Consider the following 12,363-nt stretch of genomic DNA (forward strand, 5'->3'; position numbering starts at 1 on the left):
AGTGTCAACTTCTGCACAATCATCCTGCACAGTGAAGGTCAAACATCAAACCACGTTTTTGAGTGGAGGGGGACTTTAAGATTTCTGTTGTCACAATTTAAAAATGCAGAATGGGTAGAATATACAGTTAACCGATGCCTGTGAAAGATAAATATGAATCACTGCTGGGAAAAAAAAGTCACAGAAACATGTCTTATCAAAAGTGTTTTTTTTTTTTAATTGAACTTAACAAACTGAGAGCTCTCTATAGATGTCTTCATACAGGACAAAAACAAACAAACAAATGACAGAAAAAGAGTTAAATCTGCTGATCATCCTGACTATACAGTGTATCTCTGAGCATGACCTAATTGTTACAGCTGTGCTCTGAGAGAAGGGTGGGGGAGCCGAGGAGACAGGGAGGAGGAGGGTTGAAGGCAGATGGATCATCTGTCATCTGTCTGATGTCAGCTAGTGATGGAAAAGACAGATGAAGTAAAAAGCACGACCATCCCTCCTTCACCACCTCCTCTGCTCCATCCATTCTCCGTCTGAAGTGATGGTGAGGACAAACGACAGCGGGATGGAGGAGAATTGAGATTGATGGAAGGGGGAATGACCAGACGCATCGATCACTCAACGTCCTGGTTTTGTGGGTCTGAGCTCATCTTCTCCCTTTCCTTCTTTCTCATCTTGGTGGGAGACACGAAGGGACAGACAGGACTGGAGACAGACAGAGGAAAAACAGGAGGTGGTGATCGCTACTCCATGGCCTCCTGGTTCTCTTGGTCTGCGCTGATCTCCTCGCTGGCCTCTTTGCCCTCCTTGCTCCTCTTGCTCTTCTTGTGTTTGTGCCTCCGGTGGCTGTCGCCCTCCTCGCTATCGTGCCTCCTCCTGCTACTGCTGCTAATGGAAGGAGAGGGACAAAAGTGTGGAAAGGGCAGAGGAGGAGGGGGGAGATCAGAGGGAAGAGTAAAGGGCAAAGAGGGAAAGGAGACGAAATGTAAGGAGGAAGAGAGGGATGAAGAGAGATGAGCAGATCAATGGTGACAGAAAGAAAAGGTGAAGTGAAATGGAGAGGGGACAAAAGGTTAAGGAAAAGGACAGAAAGAGGCAGCGTGGTGCCAAATCGGAGAAAAGGTGGTGTTGGGTAAAAAAAAAAAAAAATAAAGACAAAAAGGTTGAGAAAACATTTTGATATGCTGTTACAGAAGACAGTTTGTCAACTGACCATCTGCTACGCTTCTATCCCTCTTTGTTGCTGTTGCAAAGCTCGTCAATCTTCCCGTTCACACACAGCACATAAACCACTTCACAACCATGACGACAGCAGATACACCGCTCGCAAGACTGTATTTCAGAGGTAGACCCAAGCAGCTTCTCATTCCAGCCAGCAAAATTAGATTAGACTCAACATGATTGTCATTGCACAAGTACTGAGACAACAAAATCCATGCTCTTGCACCAAAAATAATAGGCTTTGAGGATGAGGACTATGACGTGTTTGGCTAACGTAGCGCTGTCTCAGGTAACACTGGCTGGGGTCTCTGGAGTTTAAGTTTCCTCAAATCCATGAAAGAGCAGGACAGACCTGTCAACATTAGCCTTCACCCCAGTAGCATCAAGCATCAACTTCTTACTGCAGCTCTATTCACACCGCTTCAGTAAGTCCTGCTGTGCCTAGTTACAGTTGCCGGGGGAGGGTTTTTTTTGTGCGTGTTTATGTACCTGCGAGAGGACTTGTGGCGTCCCTCCTCTTTCTCTCGGTGCCGCCTCTCTCTGTGTCTTTCCTCCTTCTCTCGGCTCGACCGGTCACGATGTCGCTCTGCATAACCACGCTCCTGGTACTCACGGTAACGGTACCGCTCCTCGTCGCTATGGAAGTTGAAAGAAACAAGAGCTTTCACTTTATTATGTTATGTTTGCATGCATACCAAACAAAGATTAAAATGATTAAAATGCAGCTTTTAAATGTTACAGTAAATGAACAAATATTTTAGTAGCAGTGTAGCCTAAAATATGCTTTTCAGTAACGATCACGACATTTTGGGTAAATGTCGTCAAAACTTACAATATTGAATACGAAAAAAAACAGGGATGCACCAACACAAGTTTTTGTCGTGATAATCCCTAACAAGTACCACTCCGATAACAGCGCTCTCTTTTGCCTTAGTTTAAAATCTGTATATCTCACAGTGTGAAACTTATTGGAATCATATTTACGTAAGGCAACATAAAGCCAGGGATATCTATGACACTAGAAAACTGAGTTGGCAGCCTGTCATGACTGAATGAATGTAACTGGTAGAAGAAACACTGAAACGCTGACAAACAAACTTCATTTAAGGTGAATCTGTCACGTCATGGCCGATACCCGATCCAATTGATAGGATTGGTGCAGATACCTATCTGGCATATCAGATTGGTGCATCAATAGACAAAATCAAAGCAGTATTACTTAAAAGACATTGTTCATCGCCTTGTTTATCACATTTGATGGCTTTACAAATGAAGTGAACGCACCCTCTGACAGTGAAATATATACATGTGTGTGTTTGTGTCGCTCTCACCTGGTGTAGCTCATAGCTGAAGGGCTGTGCTCCCTCTCTCTCTCCCGCTCATGTGTCCTCTCTCTGGGCCTTTCCCTGTCCTTGTCTCTCTTGTCATCTCGACGGGGATAGTAGTCCCAGGGTTTAGAGTTGTCCATCATGGGGGGCCAAGGAGGAGGCACACCTCCAGCCATGGGTGGAGGGTACGCGCCTGAAAAAGGCAGAGAGGAGGGGAGCCGAAGACTTGGTTATTACTTTGTGTTCAAATGTTTCCTGGAAATGAGACTTTGTTCAAATCCAGTTAGCAATCTGCCAGATGATAATGTAAATAGGTGATAACCAGATTACGTTGTAAAGCTTCCTACCTTGAGGGAACGGGTAGGGAGGGACAGAGCGTCCATCATAACCTCCAGGGTGGCCACTGTAGAAAAGCAAGAAGGCAACATGTTACACTGTGTTTGTGTGTGTATGAAGCGATTCAATTTCATTCTAATAACGCTATTATGTTGCATTAATGCAAAAACAGGGGACCCCACCACCACTACAACACTTCCCTTTTGGTTTCTGATTTTTTCCTCTCAAAGGAGAACACAGGGCGTGTGATTTACAGAGCAGATATGTTCTGTAACAGACGATTACATTTCAGTTGGTTTTGGATTTGACTGAACTTAAAAAAAGACAGAATGAAAGTATCTTTGTGTGCGTTTCTGTTTAAATATCGACTTTAGGGTTGTTCAAATTTGAACTTTAGGGGATTTCAAATGTTTTGTTGTACAACTTTGCAATGAAAGAAATTATGCAAAAAGGGGGGAATCACTCTCAAGTACTTACTACTTAACTATGTGTGTATTTTAGACCAATAAATTTCACTTTATCTTACTTGACATTCAGTTATATGTGTGTTACCTGTCCATAGTGGGGATGATAGCAGGAGGGGGCCCACTAGGTGGAGGAGGAAAACCAGGAGGGGGAACAGTAATGGGCAACCCTGCAAGGGAAACAGAAAGAGAAAAGAGAATAAACACATTGTGAACAGTAAAACAGAGCAAATACAGGGTACGATAGGATGGTTGCTTAAAATACACCAAGAGACCAGCTGAGAACGAAAAAGATGATGAACTTACTGGGTGGGGGGATGAGTGGGGGTGCAGCGCTGACGTTGGGTGGTGGAGGGAGGAAAGGAGGTGGGGGTATGTTTGGAGGAAGTGGTCCAGGAGGGAAGAAGGGGGGTATCTTAGCTGGAGTCGGCTCAGCATCACCCTCAGCGATCACCTGCGAAACAACAGACAGGAGAGGTTGGGATGACAACACACACTCAGCACCGTTAGTTTTAACTGTAACTCTGGTTCAGTGAGAGCTAGTTTTTAACAGAGCAAAAAGTCAGGAGTCTAACATCCCTCAGAGTGTTTTTTTGATTCAGCCTGTGTTGCCTCTGTGTACCTGGATGTTGTTGCCATCTACATTGTGTCTGCGTCGCCCTTCGACCCTGCTGATGGTGGCCAACTGTCCACCAATCACATCTATAGTACCGCTAGTCTTCCTGGAAAGAAAGCGTGAAAATGAAAACAAATGTCAAGGCGCTGAGCAGTATCCTGAAACAAATGACACATTCGCATACACACCGTCTACTTCCACGTGTACAAGCAAACATAATCAGCAACGTACATAAACTGCACCTCTCAGTCACATGAAAGTCTCCAACACTGTGGTCCGAAATCATTTCCGCAGACTTTTAACATAAATACATAACAGAAACAAACAATCTTGATAGAGATCCCTTAGATTTGTTTTTTTTCTTGGAGTTGAGAACAATATAAATAAGGGGCTTTCCAAAAAAGATATGGAGTAGCCATTCAGTGGGAAAAAGTAGCCAGCTAGGGGTCCGGGGCCCCATCACAATGTTTTTTAACTTCCCGTCTATCCTCTGGCCTCTAACAAAGATCTCTCACTGGGTTCTGTCCCAACTCAATTTACAAATAAGTTTAGTGAGAGAGGTGGATTAAGCTAACATAATGATATTCTGGTGTTTTTCTTTTTCTTTCTAAAGCTCTAACTGATGTTAACATTCTACATTATGACACATGCACATCAAATCATCCCAAGAGAAAGAAACATGGGCAAAAAGACAGTATCTTTGGGGCCTTGGAAGTAGGACTGGGAGTTTTTCTGTCGTCACATTTCATGGTCTCGTAAAAGGCCCCGTTTAAACATGTACACATTTCCCATCAGGCCCATTTAACCTCGCAGGGACAAGGCCGTGCTCACTTACGTATAGTAGGACATGTCCTGAACAGGTGGGCCAGGCCACTGAGGGGGAGAGATCCTACAATTTTGAAACAAAGGACAGGGGTAAAGGAGATGAGAGTAACATCTGCCTTAACACACACACACACACACACACACACACACACACACACACACACACACACACACACACACACAATGGGATGGTGACTGGTGTTTTAACTACAGGGACACCTGGAGTAAACCTGGAAAGAAATGTATTCAGTGTGAAAGAAAATGCAAATGAATGCATACAAATATTAGGAGTTGGCCAGTTGTTGGTGCTAATTCGAGCGTCGTAGAAAACCAGTGCAGAAGAAGAGGGTACATGACGTAATTAAAAAAAACGCCAGTCAAACCTCAAACTATGACAAACCATGTGGAAAATGTGATGGAAATATGGCGTTTATGTTGTCTTATGGATTCATTTGTTTTCATCTGCCACAATATTCAGTCTCTGCAGAGGAGCAGACACCTCAGTCGACGTCAGATGGTTGGAAACATGCTTATAGTTAGCTTATCGTACTTTTCTGTACACATCACTTCTAGTGGAAACTGCATGATGTTACATTACCAGATATCTTTAATAAGTCTAGATTAAAGCGGATGTGTTACCTGGTGACCTGGTGTGCAGGGATGGTGGACTTGTACAGACTGACAGGAGATGTGAAGTCTGGCTTGGATGTGTGAACGGGCAAACTGGACATGTCCTTCTCGTTGCCTGTCCTGCCTTGCTGAACCTAAGAAAGAGCAAAAATAAACAAATTTCATGTGTTAATCATAGTAGAGATTTACTTACAAGTAGATACAGTCAAAGAAGTTTTTTTTTTTTATCTCATTCATATTGAAGGCAGTGTCTTCACAACAATGTTCAGATATTGAAGGGGTAATGTGTTTCTTATAATGTCAAGTTTCCAGTTAAAACATGCAGCAACTTTCAGGAAGTTGGCAAACTGCTCTGATTCCAAGTGGTGAGAGGAAGAGGCTTATGAATAAAACTTAACGTAGAGGGCGTTGACAGAAGACAAACAAGGACAGAGTAAACTCTCATCTCTCACAGTGATCTTGCTCGTCACCGAGCCGACAGTAGAGACCTCCAGGCCCATGCGCAGCCTCTTCTGTTTTTCACAGTAAGCCTTCCATGTGTCTTCATTGAAGCCGTAGTTAAAGTAGTCTGACAGATCCGCTCCTACACACACACAAGAAAAACTTTGTCAATAACTGTGCTGCCTAAAGGAACAGTTTCATATATATTTTTATTTAGCTATGCACACACACACACACACACACACACACACACACACACACACACACACACACACACACACACACACACACACACACACACACACACACACACACACACACACACACACACAGACCTGGCTTCCTCCAGGGTTTCTCTTCAAAGGACTCCATTTCCGCCTCCAGCACTGGAACCCCGTTAATGTTTCCAGGAGCATCCAGATCCACTCCCTTCAGCTTGGCTTGAAAAGAAAAGAAAAACACCACATTACTGGACGTGTAGATTTTGTACAGAAATGAAAATGCTGTTTTCTTTAAATCAAAACAAAAAGCAGCGACAGAATCAAGACTAGAGAGCGATACCTTGTCCATAAGGTCTGGAGCCTGTTGTCTTTATGTTGAGATTGACAGGTGGAGCTCCATACGTTCTGGGAGGGAAACAAATCATTAAAACAGGGTCACAGATTTATCACAGGGTCATCTCTTAATTAAAGCTGTCACATACACCATATATAATACCATACGCGAGTTAAGAATAGGAACACTCAATTCTGTGGTGAATGAGCTTCTTGATCTGCTGATAGTGTACAATGACAAGATCAATGCCAGTTACTTTTATATGTGGCACTCCAAAACTTTTTTTGGTTTGTATGTGGACCAGACAAGCTATCTTTGCATCACGTCAAGGCACCAAGAAGCTCAATTTGACATTAAAACTCTATTTGAATTGTAAAGAGACAAAAAAAAAGCATCTGGTAGGAACACCAAACTTTGACTAAAACCTACGTGTATTGTGGTGCTCCGGTTTTTATGTCTCCAATGGTGACGCGGACATCATCATCGTCATCATCACTGTCGCTGTCACTGTCAACATCCTCACCTGCAGCTTCCCCTGTGGCCTGACAGAGCCAGGGGGGGGGGGGGCAGGGAAGGGTGAGACATGAGCATTTCTCAGAGGGATTGAAAACTGGGAGGTAAGAACACAAACAAAAAGCACATGTCGCAACACATACTGTGATTGTGTGCATGCAAGCTACCAACCTCAGAGGCCACTCCGTTCCCTGTAGCATGATCAGCCACATCCTCTGTTGAAACATCAGCAGGTGCGCTATAGATACAATGAATACATTAAAACGTTTCTTTAAATTACACACAGCACACAACAACCAAATATCCACAATAATAAAATTTGTTTATAAATACCCAAATAGTGAATAATACATGTAAGCACAAAGTACAGAATGTGTTGCATATCAATGTCTGCACACAATCATGTGTAACAAAGGATTAAAAAGGAACAGATGCGGATGTATCTGTACACTAAGAAGAGGTTTTTATGCTTCTTTACGGTTTATCTTGGTACTGTTGTGAATAGCACCTCCTCCTCTGGATGTAATCAGGTGTCTTCTGATTATATTTAACTCACTTACACAAATCCAAGGTGTTTAAATAGTTTAACATGGATGTTAAAATACCTGACTGCAGCATTCAGTTTGGCTTCCTCGTCCTCATCTTTGCTCTCGGACTCATCTGAAGGATGAAACATGCAAAATAACTAGCCAACAATAACTAGCCAAAGAGGCTATTAATTGGCTGCCCATGTTTAAGCTTATGCACAAAATCCAACGGAAAGCGACAGACTGAGTATTTACCACATTTTAAGGTTGATTACCAACTTAATATATGACAGGAACATATTTAATCACTTTTTTCTCAAGTCATACGCCTGCAAAAGGCCGAAAAGCAAATCAAACAGTCGCTGATAGCTTAGCTTCCACGCTAACTCTCTAATCTTCTCATAGCAGCAGACAGTGTTGTTGGTTAGCAGTTCATAAACAGAGCAGCGCACACACACTGATGCACGTCTCTTTCTGTCAAGAGGACTTGTTTGCGGACAGCAGGTGTGTGTTTTTTTACCTCCATACAGCCATTCCTCCTCCTCATCTCCAGCGCTAGCATCAGTGGTGGTTGTTTTGTCCGCTTCTTCCGCAGACATGTTGAGCTAAACACGGAGCACAAAACCAACAGCAGCCAAACAAGAACGACGTTCAACAGCGCTTCTAAATGCAGAAATACACGTACAATTTCTCCCTTCAACAGGGAAACGCAGTTATATACAAATAATTATGCCTTCATAGATTCATCTCCAACCTCTGCGAGTCAGTGTAAACCCGGAAGAGGTTGATGGTGTCCCGCTAAGGTCAAAGTGTTGGTGCACAAAACACAGCGCCCCCTGGCGGAGGGCGGACAAGACAGGGTACACTTCTTGCAGGTGGTGCTTGTTGGGACATCCAGGTGCTGGCAGTGATCAATACTGTGATAACAAAATAAACATTGTTATAAGATAAGTGTTGATTGTCGTTATATTGTGGGTTGTATATTGCGTGCTTCTTATATTGTGTAGCATAATGGCTTCTTTCTTTTTCCTGTCTGCAGGGGCGTCTGCAACGAGGATAGGGAATGATGGAGGTGGCTTTATGTCCCACATGGGACAAGGAGGATAAAAAAAGTTGGGTCTGCACCTGAAAGCAGCACAGTCAGCAGCATGGGCCACACCTGGGCCCACTGTACCCCATGTACGTAAGGCCAGAGTAGCAGCCAGTCCTCTTGAGATTTCTTCTCCCCACTGATATGAACCTCATGGTTGCGCTAGACGAAACATCAGAAACAGATGATAAAGGTGAAACACACACAATTTATATGAAAACAGCTGAAAGAAAACTATGCTAAAGCTGTTGAATATTACTTATATGATATATTGTTCATGAACAGAAAGATTTAAATAGGAAGCAACTCATCCTAATTTCTCTAAATGCATGGATCCATGGTCCAGATGTACAGAACCATGATTGATTAAATATGAATATTCACATTTATGAGGGGTTTCTTAAATCTGGATTGAAACAGCAAAATGTTTAAAAATGGAGGTGGGTTGTCGTCAGTAAACAGAAGTTTAACCATCGAGTCACACCAGAGTGCTGACTTGATGTGACGCCCAGAATATGTTTTTCATATTTAAATGGTGTGTACATCATATGGACCTGTGAACACAAAAACTAAGACTTTTTATACATATTGTTTTGAACTTGATCAATAAAAAGCAGCCCCAGACCAAAAGTAGTATATATAATATACATAAAGGTATGTGCACGATTGTGTCCACATACGTTTGGCCATACAGTGTTAAAATATGCAATTAGGCGAAATTGTTGAATATAAAACAGATAGTTAGAGAGGTGCAGTTGTGAGTGAAAAGTTGCAAGGTTTAATTGCTGGACTACCAAGGAAATGAACAAGACACTCCACCCATAACTGCTCCAGCAGCAGCATAAAGACTGTGGTTGTTGATTTACTGTGAGTAAGCAGCGTACATGACAGATTATGCAATGACAAATAAAACTAGATTGAATGAGACAAACTGAAAATGTAATTTAATCCAGGAGATATAAAATAATGCAAGTCAACTAAAAGGCAGTTTAAAAATATATTTTAAAAGAAAATGGAATAGTGCAGCTTGTGAACAGTAGTTTATAGGTGTCATGACAGTAAATTCACAGTCACCTTTAGTCATAAATCCAGATTTAGGAGCTGTGAGAAGAGCTAACTGTACTGACTGTGTGTGTGTGTGTGTGCACCCTTCATACAATATCTTGGGAGTTCAGGTATCATATAAAATCCCACCTTTCCCAGCAGTATTTACCACATTTGTCATAATTTATCATCCATGCACCTGTATAGTCTTTACAATTTGTTGACCCAAAATGTTGCTGTCATCTAACATCATAACTCTGACAACATTTCAATTGACAAATATGGATAAATATGGTTTTATTTTGTTCTCACTCACAGAGAGGCGAGCTCTATCCGTTTATACATTCATGAACTCAAGCAGCAGCTGCAGGCTCATCATCAGTAAACTGACTCCCATGATTGCTGTTGTGGTTCTGTTTGCATAAGAAGTTGCCCCGTTAATGCAAAGAGGATTGTTAATGCATTTATGGCTTCTGACCATTTAAGTGGGCGCCACTTTAGCTGTGGATTCTCTCACTCTCTCTTTTCACCATCACTTTAGCTTTGTATCACTTCTTTACAGTGGTGATTATACCGAGGCGTGGCCTACATTCACACATGCTTTGATGTAGTTGATGCTGAAATGAAATTAATAAGCGTGTACATGCACATGCACTTGGACATAGACATGAGCGTGCACACACACACACACACAGTGGTAATTTTATATTTCAGAGTACATTGATTTTTCACCCCTGTCAGAATCACACTGGGGTTCATATCATAAGTATCTACTGTATCGCATCATACATGTGAGCATTCGTGTGTGTGTGTTCACAGTACACCAACACACACACACACACACACACACACACACACACGGTAGAGAGAGGTAGAGAGAGAGGGATGCCAATGGACTCCTCTCAGTTAAACTGATCATGGAAATTGCATTTATTTCATTCACTCTGTCTCCCCCAACCTCGTCTCTTCTCCAATCTCTGTTACTCCTCTCTGTCTTTTACCCCCCCTTCCTTTCTGGTCACAGTCCCTCCCCTCTTCTCTCCATCTCTCTTCCCTCCAATGTACTCAAATTTCTTCAAATTCAAATGTGCCTGATCAGCATGACCATAATTAGGTACATTTTTGATGAAGCATCTTAGACTATCGTTGGTGTCCAGTGAAAATCATTTGGAAATTTTCAGTTTTTTTCAAATAAACTGAAAGACTCTTCATGGGTTCAGAAAACATTCATACATCTTAAAATAAACCTTTAAAAGCCCATCGGATTGTCTGAAAAATGAGATACATGGTTTTCACAGGACAGCAAACTACGCACACATACTATACAACCACATTACCACATATTATACTATAATGAAAGAAAACATTTTTGCAAACAAATCGTTAAAATAAATTACAAGAATATGAAAAGACTGGATATGCACTGCCAGTTTATTAGACACACCTAGCTAAAAACTAATGCAGTCTAATACAACAGTCCTGCAATGAATCCTACCTCAATGTTATAATGTTCAGTTATTATTGAAACTGTTTTAGAGATATCTTTCTGTTATTTTGTTCACCCCATTTATATCAATGAGGGTAGACTAAATACCAGAATCACTTCTCCGTATGATGCAATACAGTTCCAAAGCACCACAAACTACAGTTTCAAAAAAAAAACTGAGCATTATAACCTTCATGAAGGTTGGATTTGTTGCAGGATTAGACTGCATTAGTTTTAGCAAGCTGCACCTAATAAACTGGAGAGTGAGTGTTCAATACAACAGTACCGAGCAGCACAGAACAGTATAGCAATTGAATGTAATGTAATGTAACTGTGAAAAAATCAAAATCAAAAGGCCGATCTTGAAGGAGTTCAGTACCGCTTCATGTGTTTGATTCAATTAGTTGTTTTTTTTTTGGGGGGGGGGGGCTAGCTGAATGTGCTGGGTCTGTCCTCTGGGTTAGGGTTATCTGGGTTTTCCCTCAGGCTGTGAACCGCTCTGACGTAGTTTGCTGCTGTTCTTTGTCTTCCTCCCTCCTCTCTTAGTCCATCCCTGTCTTTTACCCCTCTGCTCTCTCTGCGCACCATGTTTGCCTTTATTTCTCATTCCTTTCCCCTTCACCCTCTGTATCATCCCGTCTCTCTCTGTCTCTTGCTGGCTCTCTGCTCCCTCCCTCATCCATCCCTCCCTGTGTCCATCCCTCCTTGTGTCCATCCCTCTCTCCTTACGGTGGATTAGGACGGTTTACAGCCTAGTCGATGCTAATCAGATTTATCCAGACAGAGGGCGATCATTGGGCTATCAGTAATTACACACACTGATATTAGCTTACTCAGATATGTGCCATGACACATTTTCAATCCACATCATCTCTTTGGATCAAACACATGGTTATCACAACAGCTTAACATGACAGTTTCTACTCTTTTGTTTTGCACCACAAAGATCCATCTGTTGTGAAAATAAATGTGTGCTTGTTTCAAGCTAAGGCCTCAGAATATGAGACAACTGTTGCAAAATGTGATTAGAGAAACTGTCATTTTTCTACTGATGTGCAATTAAGATTTGAGATTAGAAATAATTTATTTAGCTTGGACGTTTTGCATCAGAAGTTTACTGCAAAACAACAATTTACACAGCTGACATAGAATTTCCCTCTATGATAATGTTCAACAAAGTCCAGCACCCCTAAAGCTCACTAATTAACACGTTATAACTCATTTGTTTAATCTGTACGAAAACCGAAGTTCATAAAAGGACAACTTGTGGTTGCACAGGGGTTATTTGAT

At 41.9% G+C, this 12,363-nt stretch overlaps 1 protein-coding gene across 2 annotated transcripts; it reads right to left on the reverse strand.

Moving 5' to 3' along the window:
• Positions 1 to 230: 230 nt before the first annotated feature.
• Positions 231 to 8,237, reverse strand: fip1l1b (FIP1 like 1b (S. cerevisiae)). Of its 2 annotated transcripts, none has more exons than XM_070915967.1 (16): positions 7,974 to 8,237; positions 7,532 to 7,586; positions 7,098 to 7,164; positions 6,843 to 6,955; positions 6,420 to 6,484; positions 6,194 to 6,298; positions 5,870 to 6,000; positions 5,427 to 5,551; positions 4,798 to 4,851; positions 3,969 to 4,068; positions 3,653 to 3,800; positions 3,435 to 3,516; positions 2,894 to 2,949; positions 2,550 to 2,739; positions 1,708 to 1,854; positions 231 to 882 (listed from the first exon to the last, which is right to left on the reverse strand). In XM_070915967.1, the coding sequence occupies exons 1-16, from the start codon at positions 8,050 to 8,052 to the stop codon at positions 741 to 743; spliced, it is 1,659 nt and encodes a 552-aa protein (XP_070772068.1). In that variant the 5' UTR covers positions 8,053 to 8,237; the 3' UTR covers positions 231 to 740. The 2 variants fall into 2 exon arrangements, with proteins under 2 accessions (XP_070772068.1, XP_070772058.1); XM_070915957.1 differs by having other exon boundaries at positions 231 to 885.
• Between the last annotated feature and the right edge of the window lie 4,126 nt (positions 8,238 to 12,363).

This window comes from Enoplosus armatus, chromosome 2 (assembly GCF_043641665.1).
Source record: "Enoplosus armatus isolate fEnoArm2 chromosome 2, fEnoArm2.hap1, whole genome shotgun sequence".
In the NCBI taxonomy this organism is placed as follows: Eukaryota; Metazoa; Chordata; class Actinopteri; order Centrarchiformes; family Enoplosidae; genus Enoplosus; species Enoplosus armatus.